At 46.7% G+C, this 27,398-nt stretch overlaps 1 protein-coding gene across 6 annotated transcripts in view; it reads right to left on the minus strand.

Moving 5' to 3' along the window:
- Window positions 1–1,457: 1,457 nt before the first annotated feature.
- The window catches only part of PSD3 (pleckstrin and Sec7 domain containing 3), a 598,663-nt gene continuing 572,722 nt past the window's right edge, over window positions 1,458–27,398 (minus strand). For all 6 annotated transcript variants that reach the window (XM_074353657.1, XM_074353661.1, XM_074353659.1 and 3 more), the window contains one exon: window positions 1,458–26,720. In XM_074353657.1, the coding sequence (XP_074209758.1) occupies window positions 26,479–26,720 (242 nt within the window). In that variant the 3' untranslated portion in view covers window positions 1,458–26,478. The remainder of the gene's footprint in view (window positions 26,721–27,398) is intronic.

Here is a 27,398-nt window from a genome sequence, read left to right on the forward strand (position 1 = left end):
TGAAACAATGTTGCCTTTAGCCTGAAATAGACAGGAGAGCCTGTTCTCAAGGCTCTGCCCTTTAAGGATATTAACATTTTTGTACTTGTAACAAGTTGCAAATAGAAAATAAGGTTTGTTTTGTTAGAGGTTTTACAGGGACTCCATGACTTGACCCCACATGGACAGCTGCAAGGACAAAGAATTCCTGCAGCAAGGAGTTTGCAACAACATACCACATCCCCTTCTGTTTTTAGAGTAAAATGAGCCTGAATTCTGACCCGAGTAGGATGGCTCTCCAAGACATTAAACTTCCATCTTCTCAGTCTGCTGGCTTTCCAGAATTAAGTCGCTATTCCTTGCCCCAACACCTCGTCTCTTACTGGCCTGTCAGGCAGCGAACAGAACGAGTATGGACTCTGTAACATATGTCTGTAATATCATTCAGCCATAAAAAAAGAATGAAATTGTGCCATTTGTGACAACATGGATGGGACTTGGGGGCATTTTTATGTTAAGCTAAGTAAAATAGACAGAGGAAAAAACAAATGCTATATAAACTCACTTATATGTAGAATCTTAAAAAAAAAAAAAAAAAAAAAAAAAAGACCAAACTTCTAGGTACATTTACAGAAAACAGATTGGTGGTTGGTAGAGGTGAGGGGACGGGGGGTAGGCAAAATGGGTGAAGAGAGTCAAAAGATAGAAACTTTCAGTTATAAAAATAAATAAGTCATAGGGGTGTAAGGTACAGCATGGCAGCTACAGTTAATACTCTATATTGTATATTGGAAAGTTGCCATGAGAGTACATCTTAAAAGTTCTCATCACAAGAAAAAGTAAATTCTGTAACCATGTATGTGATGAAATGCATTCTGGTGATCATTTCACAATATGTATAAATATCAAATCATGTACATTTGAAATATATATATATATATATATATATATATATAGTGCATTACACACTGAAAGTATATCTTTTTGAATACCTGGAACCTTCAAATCGTTACTACATCAGGTCACGAGGAAACCCTAAAATAAAAAAGAGCAGAAGGGGCCCAGAACCCGTTCCCAGATCATGATGCTATAAGACTCAAAATTACTAACACAAACTTGTTACAGAATCTCAAACACTTTTAATTTTATATCATTATTTAACATGAGAGTGGTGGTTTTAGGAGAGTAATTCAAAACTGTAATAAGCTGTGTAGAAAATGGCAACCAGGATACTGCTTATGAAAACATAAGGGCTGTATTTAGTTATACGTATGAGAGAAATTAATAATGATAATATTAAAAACTAAAAACAAAATATCAACTCATACTTTGCTGATTGGAATGAAAAAAAATTATGCAGCCACTTTGGAAAACATCTTGGTAGGTTCATATAAATTTAAACATACATTTACCATAGAACCCAGCAATTCCACTTTGAAATAGTTACCCAGGTAAAATGAAAACAGTCACACAAAAAATCTCGACACGACTATTTATTTATAATAAGCTTTATTCACAATAGTGTAAAACCAATAAACAACTCAAATACCCATCAGCTAGTGAATGGATAAATACACTGCGGTACCTTCATGCAATGTTACACTGTTAAGCACTAGAAAAGAATGAAGTCCTGGTACGTGCAGCGATGGGGATGAATTTTGAAGGCATATTGTTCTATTCCATTTATACGGCATGCTGGATCAGGCAAAAACCAAAGGGACAGAAATGAAAAGAGTGACAGCCAAGGGCCAAGGGTCGGGGTTAGGGTTCCAGGGTGATGGAAATCTTTTATTTTGATTGTACTAGTGGTTACACGTGGGACACATTGTTTCTTTCACTGCTGGAATTTCACACTAAAGAGAGAACATCTGAATAAACTTGAAATGTAGAAAATGTGAACAATACATTATCCAACTCAAACTCAAACATCTGGGAATGAATAAAGTAATCACCGGGAAGAAAAGAGACTGAAGAGGCAGCAGAGCATTTTCCACTGTCTCCTTCCAGACCCACAGCAGCCCTGGCAGGTAGACCGCCTGTCCGAGGCCATGTCGGATGGGGTGCCTGGGTCTCAGCTCCACAGCAGAGGGAGCGCCAGGACCTCCTGCCCCAGGATGCTCCCAGCAAGCAGAGCGTGGCAAAGACCTGGGGATCCAGGTTTCTGCAGGTCTCCCATTTCTCTCCCACTGCATTTTCTGCCTTCTTGCTACTGTGCACACTGTAGACCTTAGCTTGCCCTGAGAATTATGCTTTCCAGTTTCAGAAGCTATATGATTTACACGAAGAAGAAATAGGGAGGTGACCTTGCCTAGAAAAGATTTCTAAAACCCTCAATCCAGCTCTGCTTTCTGAGCCTTCTTTTGTTCAATCTACTGATCCTGTAAATTACTGGTCAGGCTTATGCATTCCCATCCCTCCCAGCAACAAGGGATCTGTGTCTTAAGAGGGGAGGAACCTGAAACTAAAGGGATAGGAAAATGCCGGAGGACCGCTGCGTACTTCTCAGCGGGGAGAGGAAGCGTTGAGAGCCTTCCCAAACCACACCATTTGGTAGCAGCTGAGGTGGCAGCCGGCCTCTGAAACCACGTGACCGTCATGGGCACCAACAGTCAGATGGGCACCGTCGCCAAGGCCTGGCACAGCCGCATCAGTACTGGCTGCAAACATCCTCCGTGCAGGGGCCTGAGCTCTGTCCACACTCACCCCAGACACTCTGCTCTCAGCAACAAAGAATCGTAATAAAACTAATTATTAGTGATGGAGGCAAACTATAAAGCATCCCACTTTAAAATCACAAGCAAAAGACTCCAAACTCTGCAGATGCTAACTGTTATATGCAGGATAGGTAAGCCACAAGGTCCTTCTGTCCAGCACAGGGAGCCCTGTTCAGCATCTTGTAGTAACCTCTAATGGAAAAGAATATGAAGACGAATATATGTGTTTGCATGTATGACTGAGACATGATGCTGAACGCCAGAAATTGACACAACATTGTCAGCTGACTAGACTTCAATAAAAAATGCGAAAAAAATACAAAAAATAAAAAGACTCCAAACTCTACACGTTATCAGCTCCCACGAAGCATAAAAATCAAATTTCATCATCCCTTTCCACCCAGACTAAGGTGCTTTAGGAAGAAACAGAGCACCAGAGGGCCCAGTGCTCTTAGCTGCCATGTTGCCGTTCACCCCGACCTGTAGGAAAAAGGCCACTGGGGACCGAATGCAGGGGTTCTAAAAACTGGGGGTGACGGGGTGATGTGGGGGTAGGCAACTCTGAAACTCAGGCAGGGGGCATCTGCCTCTGTCTTCTCCTTTGATGGGCTGACAGTGGGTCGGACCCCAGAGGCTGGCCTGGCATCCGGCTCCCCAGGTGGCTCTGGGTGTTCTCCACAAAGGCTCTGCATCACAGGGGAGGGGGGCAAGAGCGAGGAAGGGCCGGTCCACCCCGCCCTACGCCCAGCAAGCACATGTCTAGTTCCCATCAAAACCCAAAGGAAGGGAAATGCAAGCTCAGGGTCCAAAAGTCACTGTGAATTCCCAGGAGATGAAAGTCTGAATGAGCTTTGCTAGCAGTTTAATTAGCCCTATTTTAAAATAAATTCTGATCAAGTCTACTGACATTCTGGGACTAGCAGCTTAAACCACCTCCAATTACAGAGCACGGAAACAGCGATGATGCTGATGAGAATGTCGTCCTCACGGCCGTTTGAGAAGTTCCCCCAGGACTCAGCAGGACGAGAGTCTTGCTGGGCCCACCCAGGTCTGGGAATGAGCTAAGTTACAAGCACTGGTGTCCAAAGGGCAGGACGGTGGCCATCAGACAGGCCGGCTTAGAGACACGGCCACGTGGCTGGGCCGGGGATGAGGAAGCCGGGGTGCAGAGAGGGCTGGGAACTAGGTCGAGCACTGGGTTTATGGAACTAGATGAAATTCAAACCAGCAACAGGGTAGCTATGATTGAAGACAGGGCGGTGGGGGAAGACGCTGTGTGGCTTTGAAGGCAGGGGCGCTCAGGGGAGCAAGGAGGGCAAGACCGGTTGGAAAGTTACCGAAATGGCCTCGAGTAAGGGTGGTGAGGAGTGGGCAGTAGGTGTTGGGGAGGCAGACAGCGAGGTCCGAGCAGAGAAAGGGGGGCACAGGCCTAATGGCAGAAATTGGGGAAAAAGGAGGGCTATGGGCCAAACAAGGGAAACCGTGCATCGTGTAAACAACAGGGGTTCCTGGGCAGAGAAAGTAAAGCAGGAACTTTTGGGCTGATAAGCAGTCACGCATTTTGGGGTGACAAGCAGCCTGGAGGTCAACAAAGAAAGATGGGAAAAGGCAGGAATCCCCAGTGTCCGAATGTAACCTTTTGTTCATTATGCCCTCATTTCAGTAAAATTAGCCTTGCAGATTAGAAGCACCCATCAGGCACCGACACCATGACACTTCCGATCCAGGTTAAATAAGGACAAAAATCCCTCCTCCCTTTGAGAAGGCGGAGTTGGAATGAAAATCAGGGAATATGACCTCAAATCCTTCCCTCCCCAATGAATATTCCACCCATTCATTTTTACACCCTATGCAACCAGCTCGCCAAAGACACTCAGGGCAGCCGCGCACCTGAGTCTCTTATCTGTTCCTTAATCAATCCTCACTTTCCTTTCTTAACCTGTGCATCGTCTCTGAACTCTTTTTGGGACGAGACTAGACCCTGATTTACCAGGAACATCAGGATGGCAAAGAATGAATTTGAGGGAGATTTAGAAAACAGAATTGACAGGACCTGGGATGTCCTGGGAAGGAAAGAGAAGGAAAATTTTTATACAACTCAACCCATCTGGCTTAGATGGCATACTTCTCAACAACAATGCCACCAGTACCCGCAACACAGATGAATCTTAAATATGTTACATTAAGTGATGGATCCCAGACTCAGAAGTCTACGTAGTGTGTTATTCCATTTATAGGATGGAAAAGGCAAAACTTGAGGTTCCCAGTGGTTTCCAGGAGCCGGGCTTGGGACACACTGTGACTCCAAAGGCCCGAGGGGAGGGTTAGGGCTGGTGGACCTGTTCTGTACCCTGATTATAGATGTGGCTGCACCACTGTAAGCTGCTACCAAAACCCACAGAGCAATGTGATAAAAAAAAAAAGGTGAATTTTAATGTATGTAAATCATAACTCAACAAATTGGACCTAAAATGCATTTTTTAACTGTTTTTCAATTGACTGGCGGCACTACATTTAATGTGGAAATAGACCATGAAAAAACAGCAAAATGCTTGAATCACGGGTTTCTAGCTAGGTTTCAAAGCAGTCATAATGGCATAAATAACTTCATGTCAAAAGAACATTTTGAAGGAAATTGTGAAAAATAGAGATGGAATGAGGGCACTGTGGGAAATAAAGGTAGATAAATGAAAGTCCATATATGTTGGTATCAATGCCTGAAAGATTTTGGGAGGAAATTATTCCCTGCTTTTTAAAAACTTTCCTTTATTTTTTTATTGAAGTATAGACAGTTTACAATGTTGTGTCAGTTTCTGGTGTATGGCATCCTGTTTCAGTCATAAGTATACATACGTATGCTCCTTATCATATTCCTTTTAATTATAGGTTACTACAAGATATTGAATAGAGTTCCCCATGCTATACAGGAGAAATGTGTATATATAGAGTAGTTAGTATCTGCAAATCCCAAACTCCCAATTTATCCCTTCCCACCCCTCCCCCACCCGGTAACCATAAATTTGTTTCCTATGTCTGTGAGTCTGTTTCTGTTTTGTAAATAAGTTCATTTGTGTCTTTTATTTTTTAGATTTCAGATATAGGTGATACCATTGGTATTTTTCTTTCTCCTTCTAATTCATTTAGAATGACGATCTCCAGGTCCATCCATGTTGCTGCAGATGGCATTATTTTCTTCTTTTTGATGGCTGAGTAGTATTCCACCAAATGCATTTCTGTCTTGGGCACCTGGGTGGGAAATTGTGCTGTTCGAGACAGGCATAACACTGGGGGATAGGCGGGGGGGGAGGATAGCTATCTGGACGTGTTGAATTTGGGCTGAATGGAGTCCAGTGAGTAGCTGGACATGTGTGCAGGAGAGGGCACGGCAGCGGTCAGGAGCCAGTGCAGCGCAGGCTGCAGGCAGCTCACGGATAGCAGAGTTGCCAGGCTGGGAGAGCTGGCTCTGTAGGAGAGAGAGGGCTTGCCGGTTAGGTGGCCCCCTGCAGGATGGGATTTTAGGTGTCTTCCGTCTAATTCCTTCCCAGAAATACCTCCACCAACTGCCTGCATATCCTAAAAATAACTTAACTTTAATTCATCCCTTAGCATCTTTAAAAATGAGTGCGCCAGGAAGTGGCAACACAATGAGAAAAAACCAACAGCCTGATATGATAACCTAATGGACTGAGGGCAGATGGTCAGAAACTCCTTGAGTGCTGGGTTAGGATTTAGGGCAGTGCCCTTAAAGCCTTCAAAGCGTAGAGCATATTTCTCAAGTCTGTGCATTTATCGTGATGTGTTACTTGCCCCAAACACTCCAAAAGAGAACTTCTCTCTCCCCATAAAATAGTTGTTCGCCTCCTACGGAGGCTTCTTCCAAACAGTAGCTTGGAAATTTCTTGCTTAACCCAAAGGCTGAGACGAGGGAGGCATTCCCAGCGGAGCAGCAAGTGCTGGGAAGGGCGTAAAGCATTCAGGACCTGGAGGTCTGTCCTGGCACCTCATTCTGTGCCTCTGACCCAAGCCCAGCCGAGGCTGCAGAGAAGACAGGGATGCAGCCCCCACCAGGGCTGGCCTTGGATTCCAGTGCCAACTCAAAGGATTGTTGTAAGCATTCCCCTCCTCTTTTCTTAGTGGTTTTCTCCTGGCAGCCAGTAATGACATTGGACCGAGCTCGAGGACACTGGTATGAAGGAGTGGGGACAGGACACTGAGTGACTTGTAACTGTGAGGCAGCTGCACACCCTTCATCATCCTTGTAGGTACTAATGGTTGATGCTCTCCACTTATTTTATCTTTGCACTTTTTATTAAAGTACAGTTGATTTACAACACTGTGGTAGTTTTAGGTGCAGAGCAGAGTGATTCAGTCACGTATCTATATTTATATATGTAGACATACATACATATTCTTCTCCAGATTCTTCTCCATTATAGCTTATCAAGGTATTGAATATAGTTCCCAGTGCTGTACAGTAGGACTCTGTGGTTTATCTATTTTACATATAGTAGTTTGTATCTGCTAATCCCAAACTCTTAATTTATCTCACCACCCCCTTTCCCCTTTGGTAACCATAAGTTTGTTTTCTAAGACTATGAGTCTATTTCTCTTTTGCCAATAAGTTTGCTTGTATCATATTTTAGATTCCACATTTAAGTGATATCATGTGATATTTGTCTTTCTCTCTCTGACTTAGTTCACTGAGGAAGATAATCTCTAAGTCCATCCATGTTGCTGCAAATGGCATTATTTTATTCTTTTTCATGGCTGAGTAATATTCTATTATATATATATATACACACACCATATCTTCTTTATCCATTCATCTGTCAATGCACATTTAAGTTGCTTCTATGTCTTAGTTACTATAAATAGTGCTGCTATGAACACTGGGGTGCATGTATCTTTTCTAATTAGTGTTTTTGTCTTGTCTGCATATATGCCCAGGAGCGGGGTTGCTGCATCACATGGTAAGTCAATTGTTAGTTTTTTAAGGAACCTCCATATTGTTCTTCATAGTGGCTTCACCAATTTACATTCCCACCGACAGTGTAGGAGGGTTCCCTTTTCTCCACACCCTCTCCAGTATTTATTATTTGTAGACTTTCTGATGATGGCCATTCTGACTGCTGTAAGGTGATACCTCCTTGTAGTTTTGATCTGTATTTCTCTGATGATTAGTGATATTGACCATCTTTTCATGTGCCTGTTGGTCATCTGGGTATCTTCTTGGAAAAAAATGTCTGTTTTGGGTCTAAATGTGTCTTCTGCCCATTTTTTTTATTGTTTTTTTTTTTTCAATTGACCTGTATAAGCTGTTTGTGTATTTTGGAAATTATTAACTTTGCATTTTGAAATAACTATGGGTCACAGGAAGTAGCAAAATCGTACAGAGAGGGTCCAGCACACTCTCTACCACACAGATTCCTCCAGTGGTAACTGGATAAGCATAGTTCATTGTCAGATTCAGCTAACCAGACTACAGCTTTACTCAGATGTTATCAGTTTTGCACACCCATATGTGTGTGAGATTCTACACAATTTTATCACACATCTGGATTTGTGCAGCCACCACCACAATCAAGACATAAGACTTGTCCAGTACTGGAAAGGAACTCTCTCCACCCGCCCCTTACTCCCTAGCAACCATTCAAGCCGGTGAATTTTGGAAATAGAAAATTAATAGTAATATTCATGATTTGGATTTGGGAGAGTTTTCTCTCCAGGAATTATGATTTAGAAAACATATAATTAAGGTCCAGCGACCTGGCTAGGTCTGTCTGAGAAAGTTCCCGTCTTCAAACCTCACTTCTGTAACATCGCGGCAGCACTTGGAAAAGTAAAGTAGCTTTTCTCTCTGCAAGCTGCCCCTTCCCTCCGTCCCCTGACTTCCTCAGCAGCAGCGCCCTCAGCTCCACGCGTCTCCTGGGCTCATTCTTGGCCTGTGCCAGGCAGTCTGAGCAGAAGGCAGGCAGGGAGGGCACCACGGACGCACTATATTCGCCTGCAGGGGGTGGTTGTAGGAGGTTTAAGCAGAAGCAAGGCCTTAAAACAACCAAGAGAAGTTTTTCACTTATTTATTTTCTGAGGAGGGACTGGGGATTGAACCCAGGACCTCATGCATGCTAAGCATGTGCTCTAGCGCTGAGCTACACCCTCCCCCCACAAGAGAAGAGGCGTGGGCAGTGGAGGCTTTGGATTATAACCGAGGATCACAGGACCTCTCTGTCACATCTAAGGGGTGGTTTTGATGTTATTACGAGTGGCCACTAGTCACTGACTGATCATGTACTGTGAGTATTTTCCATATATTATTTCTAATTCCTACCAAATCCTGTAAGGTTGATATGGCTGGCTATTTCCATTTTTACAGAAAACTATAGAGAAGTTAAGCATCTTAGACCAGGATCATCCACCTGGAGACTAGGAAAGCTGGGTTCCACACAGGTCTGCAGCTGGGGAGTGATGAGGGCACCCCAGCCCCATCCCTGGGCGGCACCTCTGTTCAGGAGAGCCTCTCCCACCCAGTCACCCCCTGGCCCCTGTCCTCCTTGCTGTCGCAGCTGGTGGTGGTGGGTGATCTGAGCACAACAGCTGAAGCTTACCTCCCTCTAACTGAAGAGTCCGTGGACCAGAGAAATTCGTGACCAGAATCCCAAAGGCCAGTCCTTTCTAAAATAACGTTAGGTGAAGTCAGGGCCAAATTAAGGGCCCTCGAGGAAGCCAGGTGTTACTCAGTGGGCCAGTGTCTCTAGGGGATGTGACACCAGAGAGCCTGTCCTGCAGGCCTCTACTAGTGGGTTTTAGGGTACTGCACTGCACGTGTGAGCAATTGCAAATGTTACCCACTGTATATGGGAATAGATTTTTAAGATATCTTACAATAACCTTTAATGAAAAAAGAATATGAAAATGAATACGTGTGTGTTGTGTGTATACACACACACACACACACACACATATATATATAAAACTGGGACATGATGCTGTACACCAGAAATTGACACATTGTAACTGACTATATTTCAATTAAATAAGTAAAACCTTTTTTAAAAATCAATTTTATATTAAAATATTCACTTCAGGGACTCCGGGTAAAATGCCAGGCAGAGGTGCTTAAATTGTGGTCTCACACACACCAGAAGTCTCGGGGAGAGAATGCAGCCAACCCCACCCCCAGCTTAGCTCCTACCTGATTTATATCAAAATGCCTGTGAGAGGCTCAGGACCTCCAGAGACAGAATACGGCTCATGCTGATTATCCAGTTGGTTGAGATCCCTGTGATGGCTGGGTTTCTAAGGCAGCCTCCCTGCAGGTGGGGACCTGGGGACATCTAAGGTCAAAGAGAAAGAAAAATACCATATGACATCACTCACATGTGGAATCTAAAAGAAAGAAAGAAGAAAAAGAACACTAATGAACTCATCTACAAACAGAAACAGACTCGCAGACAAAGTAAACAGTCTCATGGCTACCAGGGAAAGGGGGTGGGAAGGGATGATTGGGAGTTTGCGATTTCTAAAGGTTAGCCACTGTATATAAAAACACATTAAAAATTTCTTCTGTACAGTACAGGGAACTATATTCAATATCTTGTCATAACCTTTAACAAAAAAGAATGTGAAAACAAATATAAGTATATATATGCGTGGCTGGGACATTGTGCTGTACACTAGAAACTGACACATTGTAATTGACTTTACTTCAAATTAAAAGATGATGGCCCAGTTTCTCACCATTTCCTGAGGTGTGCCCTTGGCAATGTGACTCTGCAGCTCCTTCCATAGAGGGTGGAGTCTGAGCCCCATCTCTTGGGTCTGAGCTCACCCTGTGACTTGTTGGTTGATGGAATGTGTAGGGACAGGGTGCCAACCAGTTCCAAGCTCAGACTCAAGTGTGTCCCCACCCCCAACCCTCCTCTGCTGCAGCAGAGCTGATGCAACCAGCCTGGACCCCCAGCCCCAAGTGACTGCAGATGGTGAGCCAGCCAAGATCCAGAGCACCGCACAGACCCACAGACTCCTGGGTCACCTGCTGGGGTCTGAGTGCCTGTCATGTCAGTTCCCACAGAGGAGCAAACCAGCTGTGAACAACCGGACACAAGAATGCAGTAGGAGGACCCTGCACATCTGGGTGGTTTCCTCTAGGAAGGAAAGAAAGTGCGTTCAAGGACTTTTACACCTGCCTAGCACCAGCCCCCGAGAGTTAGGAAGAAGAGAGCCTGGGGAGGGGAGGTCACTGAGCTGGCAGCAGGCGAAGCTATGTGGGCCCCTGGGCAAGTGACACTTTCAGAGCATAAGGGGGTTTTGAGCCTGGAACCTCTTCGCTGCTGGAGGCTTCACTCATCCACAGGTGTCTTTGGCGTCTACTGTGTCCACTGCACTCACCATTGTGCCCCTATGGCAGGCACAGTGACTGGCGGACAGTTCCCTCTACAGGAACTCACCATCTATGAGGGGCCCCAGGAGCACAGGTGGGACACAAGCCTGAGGGCAGGGTGGGCTGGGAGTGGGAGGAGGTGGGGGCTGCAGAGAGACACAGCCCTCTGGTTACTTTGCCTCTGAGTCTCGTGGTCCCAGGACCACTGGCTAGGTGTCTACTAACAGCAGAGGAGGCAAAATGCCTTCTCACATTGAGGTAGAAGCCACATGAAAAGACCAGCAGGACCTCAGGCAGAGCCACTACTTTCCCGCTGGTGCCATCCAGCTCCCTGGCCCTGCAGCATTATCTCGCTTTTGTGCTTCTGTAAAATGGAACTTCTAGGAAAATGAAACTTACCCCTAAAATTCTATTGGTTCCCAAAGCTCACTCCTGATCGGTCCATTTCTAACACCTCATTTGCATATGGCATAAACTTAATCAAAAACTAAAGATCTATAAAAGCCTGTGTAACTACAGATGGGGTCCAGAGCTTGGAGTGTTAACTCCTCTGGGCCCGCTGGCGTAGTAAACCTGAGTTCTCCAGCCCTCCGAGTGTCACTTGGTTTCTCAACAGGATCCAGGCTGCTGTCACACTTAACAGAGCTGTAACATTACTGTAACAACATGGTCACGCCAACCACGATGTCCACAGAGTATCTTCAAACCTTTGTCCAAAGGGCAGAGCTGCCACACAGTGAGTCAGAGGGAAGGGCTGTGATGTCCCCGAAGCCAAGACCTCTCCCTGTAAGAGAGGCGAGCTGACCCTGACCCACAAACCCAAGTTGAGTTCACGGCCCCTAAAGGTGCTCAGAGCAAGGAGAGTAGGAGAAACTTGTCGGGGGAGGGTAGAGCTCAGTGGTAGAGCACGTGCCTAGGACTCACGAGGTCTTGGCTTCAATCCTCAGTACCTCCATTAAAAAATAAATTAATCAATAAATACCTGGTTATCTCCCCCCCCCAAAGCAATCCAGCTTTTGCTCCAGCCGCCACACTGGACTCAAAAAGCAAAAGCCAGGCACTTGGCTTGCTTCACCCCTTTCTCTCTCCTTGGAAGCGCTTGGTGAGGAACAGAGACGGGGTGGGGTGGGGAAGCTGGATTTGCCCAGTATTCATTCTCCAGAACTGGCCTCTCCTTAGATGAGAAAATTTAAAAAATTTCCCACACTACATTATTAACGTCAGCCCAGGAAGGCTCCCAGTCAGGGACACAAAGCTATTCTCTCTGTGAAGAATAAAAATCACGATATGCAAACAGAATCAAATAACCATTATGTGGGAATCATTCAAGGTGCAGGGTAACTTTGAGAACCATCTCTTCAGTGACAGAGGGAAATGCAGTCATCAGGAAAGCTTCAGTGTGTCACGGACTATGACCATGACTGTTAAATTTTAATACGTTCAGTGCAAGGAAAATTGAAAGTTATAAAGAAGAGAAAAGCCAAAGGACCAGCAGAAGACAAGCCACAGTTTGCTCTGGAGGTGGCGGGTGGCGGTGGGTGTCTGAGCCCCCACCCCAGGGCTCTTCCTGTGCGGAATGTGCTCAGGAGACAGAAGTGTCCCCAGCTGCTGTGGGCAGGACCTGGGTTGATGCCTTTGAAAAATGACAAAAATCACCAAAATGTAGGGGAACAAACAGAGGTAAAGAAGTTAACTTTCGATTATCCAGGAGCTGATGGTTGGCCTTGGAAATGGTCTAGACCTTGACTCTCGTCCTGGCTCTTCCTGCACTGGGGGGAGTTGGTGGCTCATGAGCCCTTTCCCCGGGTGAACAAACATGCACAAAGCACACGAGCCATTTGGCATCTCTTACCAAGGGTCTGGAGAGCCAGGAAGGGTGTTTACGTTTTCAGTAGAGCCATGAATTTTGACAGTGTCGTGGCCTGATTCCATCCGGTGTACATGTGCTGTTCCCCGGAACCCTCCAGCAGTGGGGGATCTGCAGTGCTGCTATTAAGCTCTGCTTTAAGGACTTCTAACCATCAACGTGGAAAGTATCCAGGAAAATGTAGAAGGATTAGAATTGTGCCAAGAGTGAAAAGAAAAACATGGATCGCATCTAACAACTGCAGAAACCCCTTCTCAACGGTGCACCCCCTTCCCCGTTACCAGAAGGAAAAGATTTTATTCCAGGAGAAAAGTCGGCAGTGCACACACAAAATGATCATCCTGAAGAAAGAGATATTATAATAGTTAAATGTTTTAACTCACATGATTGAGAAACAACTGAAATAGTCGGTAAGACAGGGTCGCGCGTCCAGGCTGTGACCTGTGTGGGACACTCCAGCCCTGAGAGTCTATAATCATTGTCGGGTGTGGAGAAGACCAAACCCCAGGAAGCAAAGGGTCATCTACACAGGACAGAAGGCCACTGGGAGCTAAATTGTTGGATCCAAGTTGTTAAGGCTGAGTTCAGGAGAAGGAGTGATTGCCGAGGGCTGATGAGCAGTGAAGGGCTCAGCTCTGCCAGGTGAACGTGGCAGGACCAGGCCGGGAGGAGAGGACGAGCCCATGGAATAGGGCGTCAGGTAGGGGTGCCCCTCCTCCACGTCCAACAAGACGATGGACCTAGAAAGGGGAAGCCGGGCGCTTCTTCCGACGGACATGCGGAAGTTAAACATCCAAGTGAGGGTCACCCTCCAGAGCAGTCTTCTTGGAAACCAAGGTGGGGGGGGGTCGTGGAAAAGGAAGAGATTTTTTGGCTCTTTTGGGGGCCCATTTGAGAAAAACAATGTCAGCACTGTGAGTTTCTCTTGCGAAGATGGTTATCCATCATCCATCTTCAAAGGAGGAGCCGAACACAGCTGGGAGCAGGCAGCCTCGCTGGAATCGTAGCCGTTACTTCTGATAAAGGTCTGTCTGCCAGGTACCTGGGACAGCGGCGCCTGCTTCTCGGGGCCGCTGAGGACTACATGGAGTCACCCCTCTGAGCCTGGTTTCCTCCTCTGCCAAATGAGGAAGATGGTCAGGAAATTTATCTGAAGCCCACACCAGGGAGTCTTGCGGATGGAGGTCAGATGATAAGCTTGTGTGTTTCCAGAGGTCACAGACGCGGTTCCTAATGCTTCAGTCGGCAGTCGGCGCATCTGATCCACATGGCCCTCTTGGAGGGTAGGACCCTCATTGTGGACACTGGACTGAGCAGCCAGGATCGCTCTGGAATGGTCCCTGTCCTCCCTGGGCCCGTGCCCTCGCCACAGGGATGGTGGCCTGCTGTGAAGGGTTTTAAGAGTACACAGCTGTCAGAAGTGTTCTGGGTCCTAGAGTTTGGGGGGTTTAGGTTCTTCCCCAACCAGAGCCTGGCTGACCAGCCCCCCATCCCTGCTCCCACGAGTTTCTCTCCAGCCCGAGGGGAGCAGGCAGGCTCTGCACCAGTCTCCGGGGACCTTCACAGGACGTTCTGGAGCATCGTGGTGTGGGCTTCTCAACTTTCTCAGTGGACAGGGAAATTAAAATCAAAACCACAACGTCATAGCACTCCATGCCTATCAGAATGGTTACAATAAACAGAAAAGGGAAGAGGACATAGCTCAGTGGTAGAGCACGTGCTTAGCATGCACGAGGTCCTGGGTTCAATCCCCAGTCCCTCCATTAAAAAAAGAAAGATAGAAAATACCCAGGATCAGTGAGGATGTGGAGCAAACAGAACTCACACACACCTAATGGGTTCGACCACCCCAGAAAGCCATTGGCCGAACCTAATAACTGCACATGGCCAGACCAGGTGACCCCAGGATCCCGCTCCAGGGCACACACCCAACAGAGGTGAGCACACACTCAGAGGCATCTCAGAGCAGCCCGACTCCTGACAGTCCCAGACTGGAAATGCCCGTTAATGGAAGAAGGAGCAGAGCTGTGATGTGTGTGTATTTGTGCAAAGGAACATGGCGACAGGCTGCAACCACTCACAAACGCGTGGCTGAGTCTCGTGAACAATCTTGAGCAGAAGCAGACCCAAGACATTCGATACGATTTCCCATTAGAAAGTGGAAAACAGACAGAGCTCATCAGTGGTGTAGAAATCGGAGAGCAGGGACGTGGGAGGTGAGGGAGTGAAGGCAGGAGGGAACTATCAGGGGGCTCCCAGGGCACCAGGAATGGTCTGTCTCTCAGCCCAGGGGCTGGTTCCAGGGGAGGGCGGCTGATAAAAATTCATCACCTTGGACATTTAGGATGTCTGCACTGTTTTTTACATAGGCCTGCTCATCAGACACGAATCAACGTCCCCAGGCACCTGGGGCGGCCTTCCCAGGACCCACACTTCTGTCTGGGGCGTTGCAAAGCCAAACCAAGGCCTCTAGGCTTAATCAAGGGGGAACTGAGCTCTGTCCAGACATCTGATTCCGGAACCAGACAAAGCAGTCTTGGAGAGGCTGGATGACCTCTCCAAGATCGGCCTGCCTCCTGGGAGGTTATTAAAAAGTCACCACACATACTTTAGGATTTCTTGGCTTTTAAATAAGTTCCGAATGTCCCAGCTCATGACTTCAAACTATAGCACAAAAATGTCTCAAGTTTCTCAACAGAGAAATTCTGTTTCAAAAATACTTTATCATTTAAAAGGGATAAAAAAGAGAGCTTTTTATAAACCAAGCTATAAAAATAAACTTTTGAAATAAGCTTTGAAAGGGCTGGCAGGATTAGAAGAAGAGCCAGAGTCCCTGCAGGTCAGGTCAACAAAAATCTATGGTTTAAAGTCCCAGAGGCGAGCTTTCTACATCCATGCTTACAGGAAAGTCTTCAAGTGGAAACTCGATAAATTATGTATATTTAGACAATGTATGTTCACATTAAACACACACATACACACTCGGAACAGCCCCCACCAGGTTGTTGAGAACAGCAACCGTCTTTATTGACAATGAGACTTGACCATCCAGGTAGGCAGGAAGCCCCAGGGAGGTGTTTTAAAGGAGACACTCCTTGGGTTATAGAAAGAAACAGGGCGTTTACCTGGACACCAGGAATATCATTCATGCTTATGTCTGGCTTGGACTCAGATTTGAGGTCCGCCCTCTGTGAGTGTCTGTGGCTTCCTCCCTGGGTCATCAAAGCAGTGTCATAACACAGTGTGGAAGCAAAAAGAGCCTTGGGCTGGGAGTCAGGAGATAAGGGCTCTGGGACCCTAACCCCTGGGACAGTCCTGGTTTCTGTCTGTTATCTTGATAAAATTCCTAAAAGCAACCCCTTTTCTTTTCAAAGTGACCCAGTTTAAGCTGTCAATTACATGAAAGGGTACATTGCGAAACCTCCCACGCCTCCCTGTACCGACATCCCTTGCAACGTGACTTTTCAGCTTCTCCAACAAAAAGTAGAATCTTTTCCCCCTTCTTGAATCCGGGCTCATCTTAGGACTTGGCTTTGGCCAATAAAACTCAGTGGAAGGGAAGTGTCTGTTCCACACACGGGCTTCAGCCTACCTCGTGGACTTTCCCTGTTTCTCTTGGAGCTCTGCCCAGCTGCCATAAGGACAAGCCTGAGAAAGCCTGCTGGAGGCTAAAAGAGTGGGTAGGGCAGAGATAAACCCACCAATTGAGGCCAGGCTGGACCACCAACCCCAGGGGGCCCAGCGACGCGAAAGGTGCACGGACAAGTTCAGGGAATGCCAGGGAGACCGCCCAGGAGAGCCCAGCTTACAGTGGTGCCTGTAGAGTCGTTAGCTAAATAAATGTTCCTTGTTTTAAATCACAAAGTTCTGGGTTACTCATCATGCATCAAAAGCGAAATGATACGTATATATATATATAGTCACCCCAGTTCTCATCAGCACTTGGTCTATAACCATCCCTGTGAACTTGAATGAGTCCCTTAACTGCTGGGGTTAAATGTTCAGAGTGAATGTTTTGTAAAGAGGTAACTCACAGTGCCCACAGTAGTTTCTTATTGTCGCTGTAATGAATCACCAAAAATGTAGTGTCTTAAAACAACCCAAATGTATCCCCTTACAGTTCTGGAAGCTACAAGTCCACAGTCGGTTTCACTGGCTCAAGTTAAGGCGTTGGCAGGGCTGGCTCCTTCTGGAAACTCCTGGCCTTTTCCTGCTTCTGGAGGCCACTTGTATCCCTTGGCTTCTGACCCCCTCCTCAGGTCACTGCAACCCTCCTGCTTCTGTGACAAATCTCCTTCCTCTCCGACCTCCTGCCTCCCCTTGATACAGACCCCTGTGATTGCATGGGTCTCACCTAGATATTCCAGCATAATCTCCCCGTCTCCAGATTCTTAACTGAATCACACATGCAAAGTCCCCCTGTGACGTGGAAGGTAACACAGGTTCCAGGACGAGGACTGGTGTCTCTGAGGCCCTTACTCTGCTGCCACCTTGCCCGGGAACTCGGTGCATCGCGGGCGCTCACCTGGGTCCTGCAGAAAGAGAGATGCAGAGAACAGCTCCCACTCTGAAGCCAGCAAGTTGGACTGGAATGATTTCTGGGGATTTCTGAGCAGTAATAACTGAGTGTTACTTATTTCTGCGCTGCTACAGCTGCTCCCTACACGGTATCTGTCACTGTCTGAGGGTAATACGGTACCCAGCATTGTCTGTCGGAGGCAGCTGTTTCCCTGGGCCCCGTCCTAAGCCAGCCCTTCAGCCAGCAGGCATGACATGTTCTATGGTCTGAACCCGGAGCAGTGATGCTGCAGGGAAGGCAGCTGGAAACGGAACGAGAGGGCATGTGTTAACTCCAATCTGGGAGGAGGGGTGTTCTAAATATAAACTGTTCGTTCAAGTGACACACTGCAGAGCCATCACCCAGAGCCATCACCCATTTGCGGAGGAAGGTGCAGGAGAGGGCAGAGAATGGGAGAGGGAGCAAGGAAAGAAAAGGATGAGGGGATGAGACGTCAGGAGACAGGAGAGGAGAAAGCAAAGTGGGAGAAAGGAGAAACAGCTTGGTTTGAAAAAAGAGAATCTTCTAAAATACCAAACGGCAGGGGTACCACACGCAGGCAGCTCAGGCGGGGGGGGCACCCCCTCAGCCCTCCTGCCGGGACCCACAGGCATTTGTGTTTGTTACCGCCCCATCTGCTTTCATGATTAATTGCTTTGAAGATGCATTTATCCCCAGTAGAAAAATATTGGCATATTAAAAATATATATATTTTTAGAAACAGTAAAAATGACTGCTTGTCAAATTCAAATTGATTGGGAAGGAAAACATGTGCTACTAAGGGAAAATCTTAAACCAAAACTCAGACTCTCGCTCCCAGGGGATCTTTGATAAAGGAGAAGCCAGTGAAACATCCCAGGTGCAGAAGACTCACAATGTGGATCAGAATGACAATGACAGTGACAATATGAACAGCAACCGAAGTTAGCTGAGCACTTACTGGGCCACGTGCCAGGCTGGCGGTTATATGCGCACTACCTCATTTGACCCTGAAATAACACGGAAGCCAAGTTCTGGACCTTCTTGTTTTAAGACAAAGGACCTGAGGTACAGAGACCTTCTGGTTCTCATGGGATAAGGGCCACTGTCTAAATTAGAATATAGCCACACATCCTACAAAACCACACAGATAACACAGATGTTCAAGTGAAGCTCCCCTTAAAATCATGCCTACAGCATGTTCTCCTCGAAAGGGGAAAAGAGGACTGAAACAGTAATGTGCTTGTAAGTAGGCAGAGAAGCATCTGAAACAAACAGACTGCTCAGAATCCGAGCCGAAGTAGAGAATCAGAGAGAAACCACACAGGAAATAGGAGAGAACAGTGGAGGACTGAGGGGTCATGGCAGAACACAGACAGTCTCCCCCAGGGAGATGGGGTCCACCTGATTGAAGACATTCTGGGAACAGCTCTGAGACCTGGGGATGCTGAGCACTGACTCAAAGCGCCCGGGAAAGAAAGGACTGGAAAGTGTTCAGAACTGGAGATGGCAGCTTGGGGAAGGCACCGTTCTAGGAGAGGGGGAGGCAGTTTAGAAGCAGAAGGCTTGGTTGTTGGGGGGGAAGGAGGAAGCAAGGGGTAGAAATTAAGGATTCTATACAAGCAAAAAGAAATCATAAAATCAAGTAAGATCCGAGGTTTATTAAAGAAATTGAACTTCATTACCCTAAGAGAAGGTACTCTGGGATTTGGAAACCTCAGAAGACAAGCAAACTCCTTACTCCTGACTTAAAAGATGGTCTGGGAAACTATAATGCATTTCAAATAACAGAAAATGGCAGGTCTTATATATATACATGTAAGAAGAACACAGAGCATGAGAATCTGAAAAAAAATTGTCCAGTCCTCTCCCAGTTTCCCCAAAGAGCAGGGGGAAACCTCACCTCTCAACCAATATCAAATTTCATAGAGATCCTTGAACAAAAATGTGAAGATATTAAAAATATCTCAAGATATTCCAGGGAATTTGGGAATCCAAAAATCGTTCCCCCAAAATAGGAAGAAATATGAGTTGACCAAACTCAGAAAAGATGTTAAAGGTTATCTCAGAACTTAAAATTAAGTTGCAAGGGGCACAAGGGAAAATATTTTATTGGAAATATAATGAGAAGCACTGAGGAGAGGAGTAAATATAGCCAAAACAATGAAAATAAAATTAGGGAAGGGTAAAAAGGATCAGAATATAAAAAGTAAGCAAAGAAGATTCAATAAGTCCTTAGAAAGTGGGAAAAAATAAACAGCACTAAACTTTAAAACTGTAATCCAAGGAAACTTTCTTGATCTCAAAGCACCAAGTATATACACTGAAAGTGTTACAGAAACCTGAATCCCGCTGAGAGACCAGGCAACACTCGGAGGGTTGGAGAACTCAGGTTTATTACGCCAGCAGGCCCAGAGGGGTTAACACTCCAAGCTCTGGACCCTCTCTGTAGGTTTACACAGGCTTTTGTAGGGTTTTAGGGTTTGATTAAGTAAGTTCACACCCTATGCAAATGAAGTGTTAGAAATGGACCGATCAGGCATGAGCTTTTGGGAAACAATGAAATTTTAGGGGTTTCATTTTCCTAGAAGCAAGCTTTTTTACAGAAGCACAAAAGCGGGAAGGCAATGGCCCCTTGTGGGTTTTGCCCCTTCAAAAGGACCAACTGCATACCTAGAAATATTGAACTGTTAATAGCCAATTACAAGGCATACTTCATTAAGACAATCAGACTCTGAAGATAAAAGGGAAAATTCTTTAGCTCTCAAGGTCAGAGGCTAAGTTGTTTACAAAGGAGAGAACATTACTTGGCATTAGACTTCTTGGCAGCAATACACAAAGCCAGATAAAGAAATTATATCTTTAAAAATGCAAGAAAATGTGAGCCAAGGAGTTTTAAGCCAAATAGTCTTTCAAATATCACAGGTATTGAAGAGGCTGCTACCGTGCAAGGACTCTAGAGATACAACATTCAGGAGCCCTGCCTAAGGGTCTGCTTACACATGAACTTCATCCAACCAAGCGATCACTAGGGAAGTTTTGGCAAAAAATATGTCGGTGAGCACTGAACTGACTTCTATATAAAGACCAAGACAAGCATAGGGACAAGCCTGGAGGAATAATATGAAACTTATATATTATGGCAAAGAAATAACAAAACCAAAGCCTGAGAGAGAAAGGAAAGGAAATGTAAAATAAATTTAGTTATTGCCACATAGATAATGGACTAAAAAAAAAAAAATCAAATCAAATCGAAAATACTAAAGTTAGCCAAGGGCAGAGGAGACATTTTTATTTTTATAAAAAATCTACTACTAGGAGAAAACTGTTAAATACCATAAACATAAAAATAACAACACATTATCCAGAGAGCGAAAAAACAACTCACTGAGTGTGAAAACATTTTTTTCCAAATTATGTATCTGATTAGGGTTTAGTATCCAGAATATATAAAGAACTGCTACAACTCAATAACAAAAAGACAAACAACCAAGTGGGCAAAAGGTTTAAATAGACATTTCTTCAAATGAGAGCTACAAATAGCCAACAGCACATGTAAGACACTCAAAGTCATCAGGGAAATGCAAATCAAAACCACAATGAGATGCCACTTCATACCTACCAGAGTGACTATAAACAAAAGCATGGAAAATGACATGTGTTAGCAAAGATTTAGAGACATGGGAGCCCTCAGTTTATGGTGGGAAATCTTTGATTGCTGGTGGGAATATAAAATGAAACAGTTTGGTGACTCATCCGAAAAGTTGAACATAGAATTACCATATGATCCAGCAAGTCCGTTCTTTCCTGTATAACACAAATAAATGGAAATCAGGACTGAAACAGATACTTGCATGCAAATGTCCATACCAGTGTTATTAACAATGGCCCCAAAGTGGAAAAACCCCAAGTGTCCATCAAGGGACAAATGATAAACAAAATCTGGTACATAGATAAAATGGAATATTATTCAGTGATAAAAAGGAATGGCTACAAGTCACTGTGCTGAGTGAAAAAAATCAGACACAAAAGGACATATATGACTCTACTTACATGAGTATTTAGAATGGGTGAATTCACAGAGACAGAAAGTAGAACACAGGTTAGTGCGAGCTGGGGAGAGGAGAAGGGGCAGTTAGCGCTTCATGGGTAGAGAGTTTTCTTTTGGGATGATGAAAAGGCTTTGGAAACAGTGCTGATGGTTGCACAACAGTGCAAATATAATTAATGCTGCTGAATTTTACAACCATCACCAAAATCAGCTCAACCCCTGACTTGGGTCAACTTACTTAAAAGCCTAGAAGAAAGACAGACATGACCATCTCCTGGCTTTTGGGTACTTACCTCATTTTCTACAGTCCTACAGGAGCTTTCTGGCTTTCAGCAACAACAAAATTTGAGACATAAGAAAAGGTAAGAATAAGAACCACGCTGTTAAGAGGGAAAACAATTAACAGAAGCAATCTTCGCTGTGACACAGATGTAGGAACTATCAAACAAGAAATTTAAAACAGTGATAACCAGCGTGTTAAGGTCTGCAAGGAGAAGGGTGGATGATACACTAGCTTAAATAGCAATTTTAGTAGAGGCAGAAATTCTAAGAATCAAATGGAAATGCCAGAAATGAAAATTGCAGTTACAGAGATGAACGCAGTCTTCAAGGGGCTCAACAAGCAGACTTGACCACCAAGGAGAGAAGCAGTGAACTTGAAGTTGTCAGTAGAAATCCCCAAACTAAAACACAAAGGAAAAGGAGTGAAAAGCCAAAACACAACCCAAACTCACAGCAGACAGGCCAAGAATGAGAGGACAACATCAAGTATGTAACAGGTGTACATACAACCCCAGAAGGAGCGAGAGAAAAGGGCAGAAGAAATACTTGAAAATATGATTGCTTCGACCTTTGATCGATCCTGGCTAGAAGAAGGGGGGAAAAAGCAGCTATAAATGATAGTTTGGGGACATTTGGGGAATTTTAATATGGACTAGATATCAAGTAATGTAACTTTATCTGTGTTACATGTCTTGAGTGGGATGGTACCTTGGCTACGAGGAGTGTGTCTCTGTTCTTAGGAGATGCGCGCTGACGTACGAAGGCATGAAGTCTCATGATGTCTCCAAATGGTTCAGGGGGAAGTCTTTTTAATTGTTCAGCAAAAATAAAAAGTTTAAGTGTTAATGAGTGAGTTATAGAAGGGCAATTCGGCAAAATGTTAGCCTTTGGTGCATCTGGGAGATGGGGTGTGGACCACCGACATCTCCTGCAGCGGGCCCCCAGGTGTCCCACCCTCATGCCCCCCACCACCCAGTGGCCACAGCCTTCCTGGCGCTGAGACGTGGGGCGTGAAGCCCAGCCCTCTGTCCAGCAGGGGACCCTCCCCAGCGGGTTCCAGAAGCAGGTCAGCTCCTCCTCTGCCTGGCCCTTGTTCGTACCTTCCTTTCACAGGTGTGGATCCCTAATCAACTGACCAATTTCTCGCAGACAAGCTGTCTCAGCCTCTGCTTCCAGAGAACCTGACATGTGACAGGTGTTCACTGTACTATTTTTTCAAGTTTTCTCAAGATTGAGAAGTTTTCAAAGCAAAAAACTGCTGGGGGGAGAAAGACACTGAAGCACGTAGAGAAGCACTTTGCCCAGAGTCATGGAACAGGATTCGTGAACAGTGACGGCGGGGTCTGATCTGCGACTTTCTGGCTCCGAACTCGAGCTCCTGGCCACACACCACCTTGCTGCTCTGTGTGGGGCCGGCTTCCGACTCAGCTGTGAGCCAGTTATCCCTGCATGGCCTCCAGATCTGCAGTCTTTTTTTTTTTTTTTTAATTGAAGTACAATCAGTTTCAATGTGTCAGTTTCTGGGGTACAGCATGTTTCAGTCATATATATGCATACATATATTTGTTTCATATTCTTTTTCATTAAAGATATTGAATAGAGTTCCCTGTACTACACAGAAGAATTTTGGTTTTTTAAAAATCTATTTTATATATAGTAGGTAACATTAGCAATTCTCCAACTTCCAGCTTATCTCCTCCCACCCCCTACCCCCTGGTAACCATAGCTTTGCTCACTGTCTGTGAGTCTGTTTCTGTTTTGTAGATGAGCTCAGTGATGCCTTTTTTTCCTTCTTTACTGGGCTTTTCTCTCTGGGTTCCATGTGTCTGCTCTGCAGGCCCCTGCACGCCCCTCCCTACAGAGAATATGAAGCAGAAAAGAACAAATCTGACTCCATTAGATCTGTTTCTTTGGCTTTAACCCTGTGCCCTGTTTTCTAGGCTTAGTCTTGTTAGCTCTGCACCTTTTGTAAAAGAATCTGGCCTTTAGCCTGAAATAGACAGGAGAGCCTGTTCTCAAGGCTCTGACCCTTAAGGATGTTAGCACTTTTATACTTATATAAAGATAGAAAGTTGCAGAATAGAAAATAACCTTTGTTTTGTTGGTTTACAGGGACACCATGGCCTGACCCACAGGGACAGCTGCAAGAACAAAGAACTCCTGCAGCAAGAAGTTTGCAACAACGTACCACATCCCCTCCCATTTTTAGAATAAAAGGAGCCTAAATTCTGATTTAGGTGGGATGGTTCTCCAAGACATTCGTCTGCCATCCTCTCGGTCTGCCAGCTTACCGGAATAAAGTCGCTATTCCTTGCGCCAAAATCTCGTCTCCTGATTTATTGGCCTGTCGTGCGGCGAGCCGAACGAGTCTGGACTCGGTAACAGGTGTGCTTCCCCGGTGCTCACCTTCTGGGTGCGCGGATGTCCTCCAGCCCACAGGGGTCACAGCACACAACAAGCAGCAGCTTCTTCCCGAGCCCCCGTGGGCAATCTGTCCCACGAGACGCTCTCCCTGGCACTCCAGAGGACAGAGGTCTAGCACGTTCCAGAGACAGGCGTCCCGCAGTTTCCACTGGCCCAGGAGCATGGAGCCCAGACAGGCCCTTTCCCAGGGCCGGATTTCAGCCGTGGGAGAGGAGCGCTCTTCCCTGGGCCCCTTTCTCAGCCTTAGGGCTGGTTTCTTCGTGTTGTATCTGCTGCTGCCTTCTGTGCTTTCCTCACCTCTTGTGTGCGGTTCCAATCCTCCGTTCCAGTTAGTCATCTTTCATGCTAATTTCTCCCTGTGTGTTTCACTCCCGATTGGACCCTGACTGATACAGTTAGCCCTGAGGTTGTGGGCTCAGACCTTTGGGCTCACATCCTGGTCCACATCACCTACATGTGACTGGGGGCAAGTTACTGTAAGCCTGGTCAGTAGGAATGAGCTTCCACGGGTTTGATTAACCCAAAGATATTGGCAAGGTCCTCTTTCGAGCCAAGAAAGGGTAAAGTCGGTGAGGGAATGCTACGCAGAGGGACCTCCTGGGTGGGACGCCAGGTAAAGTATAGGGTGCTCAGTTACATCTGAACTTCAGCTAAACAGTGAGTACTTTTTACAGCCTAATATGTCCCAAGTATTGCATGGAACATACACTAAAAATGTATTGCTTTTATCTGAAATTCAAATGTAGTGGGTGTCCTGTATTTTATCCTGCAACCATACTCCTGGGGGACTGCCGGTAAGAGTTCCCTGGATACGCTCTTCCAGGCCGTAAAGGCCTCTCACAAATTTTGTCGGTGTGGCCAGAATGCTGCTGTACTGAGGGCAGAACTAACCCTCACCAGGGGAGGCTGTCTGGATGGGGCAGGGTGGGTTGTCCTCACAGTCAGGGTAGGAAGGAGGGTTAATGGGGGAGCTGCTCCAGCAGGGTCAGGCTGAGCCTCATGTGTCAGGCTGGTCTGGGGGCAGAGGGGAGGCCTGTTAGGCAGAGAGGGCTGCTTGGGTATCCCTGGCCACATGCACGGATAAGCCAGCCCCTGGCCTCCCTCCTCCGTGGAGACAGCTGAGAGGTGCAGGGACAGGGCACCAAACACAGCAGACATCCAGCTCCCTTTTGCGAGTGTGGGGGTGGCTGCAGCCTCGTGGTGACGAAGCTGTGGTCCTCAGCCTGTGCCCCCGTCACAGGGAGGGCACAGCTCCATGGCCAGGCCGCCCCGGCTCCGGCTCAGCAGGGCCGGGCAGCCTGGAGGATGGTGACCCCGTGCTCCTTGGGAACCACACTGCGAGCTGCTCTGAAGCTGTGCTTCCCAAGCCACAGGCGCACCCTCCCTGGAGCTGCGGGAAGATGCAGACGCCCACCGTCTCCGTGGGTCTGGGAGGGTTTGAGGCTCCACAAGGTCACATCTCCAAGGAGATGCGGTGGGAGCTGGGAGAGGCCAGGCTCTCAGGAAGGGCTTCTCTAGCCATGCTGCACATCACAGTCAGTTCCCCAGCCCCGCTCCAGACCAGTCCGATCAGCACTTCCTGGGTGGGATGGGACCCAGGCATTTGTAGGTTTAAATCCTCGTGATGCCAGTGGGGAGCTGAAAAGGGTCCTACGCCAGTGCCTTGCGGGGCACACGCAGACATTCCTACTCCCGTGAGTGGCCTCACTGCTTCTCAAGTGTGAGGCTGATCGGAAAGGCAGTGCTGTTAGAGCTCTGACATCTGTGGCTGAAGACGGAAGTGGCTGAGGTATTAAAATGCCACAGGAGACCTGAGGAGATGGAGCCTGATGTCGGCCTTTCATCACCTGTGACATGGGGACACCATGGTGCTATGTCCCAGCATCATGGGAAGCGCCAGGCCGCTGAGTGCGCCCGATTTAAGTATCTGTACCCCTGGTCATCACTGTGACCATCCAGCCACCCGCCGGATGTCTCTCTTGGTCCTCAGTGTCCCTCTGGCCACCATGGGTGCCAGGCCACGTCGCAACCAGCCTGTGGGTGGAGGACCTGTGTTGTGGCAGCTGGAGGCGGGGAGGCTCTCCCTGCCACTGAGCTGGTGTGTTTCTTCTCGTAGGTTCCAGTCACCAGCCCTGGTCACCCCTTTGGCACGCCCTCTGATGTGTTCACACCCAGGTCTCAGGGCCAGTCTCCCGGGTGCAGGGCAGGTGGCTCACCTTCCTGGTCTCAGAAACAGTCCTCTCTTCACAGAGACAGCCCGAGCAGGCTTGCTGGGGGTGAAGGCTGGAGGCTTGCTCTCCTGTCTGTTTGCCACACGAGGCACCACAAGGGCTGCTGTTGACCTTGTGTAACCGGCTTCTTACTAACCGAAGTGTAAAATCGTGCCCGCTCACATCTTACCTTGCTGATCTGCCCCGTTTCTCTGCCTGATGAAGTTTTTTCCAAATCCTGAGCCTGGTCTTCAGTATCATCACCCTCTTCCCGCTCTGCAACATAAACATTTTTTCATAAATACTCACCTTTTGTAGCTTTAGTCAAGTTCTTAATTAAAATGTTGAACGGATGGGGCCAAAAGGCAAGCTTTGCCGCAGGATCCCAGAAACGTCCCCCAGCTTGACGTGGGCCTTTAATGAGCATCGGTCAAGTGCTCACACGCCCACCAGCTGTACGGATGTCCGGGTCCTATTTCTCCACTTTGCCCAGACACAGGTCATGAAAGGCCACGTTCAGTTCTTTGTTACAGCTCAGATACCTGTCTGCTGCGCTCTTCTAATCCACCTGATCTTACAAAACTGGGCATGAACATCTGACACGGTCTGTTCCCAGGAAACCAGGCTGGCTCCCACGTTATCTGCTGCTTCCTTCCTACTCGCACTGAAACGACGGCCAGGACTAAAGTCAAGGTCACTGGGCCGCCGCGTCCTCCCCAGTGCTGGGGTGGGGATGCCTGCCTCCCATTCGCCCCGTTGCTTACAGTTTTCAGTAAAAGGTGACAGTGACTCAGCAGTCGCATGGGTAAACCCCCTGGTTTACTCTTGGGGCGAGACGTGTTCAGAGTTGCTAGTTTCTTCATCGTAACACCTTAATGTGCCCTGCGTCTTAAGTTCCCTCCTGTGAGCATTCATCTTTTAGAAATGACCTCTATAGTTTCCTTTGATTCAAAT

The sequence above is a fragment of the Camelus bactrianus genome, chromosome 26 (genome assembly GCF_048773025.1).
Source record: "Camelus bactrianus isolate YW-2024 breed Bactrian camel chromosome 26, ASM4877302v1, whole genome shotgun sequence".
NCBI lineage: Eukaryota > Metazoa > Chordata > Mammalia > Artiodactyla > Camelidae > Camelus > Camelus bactrianus.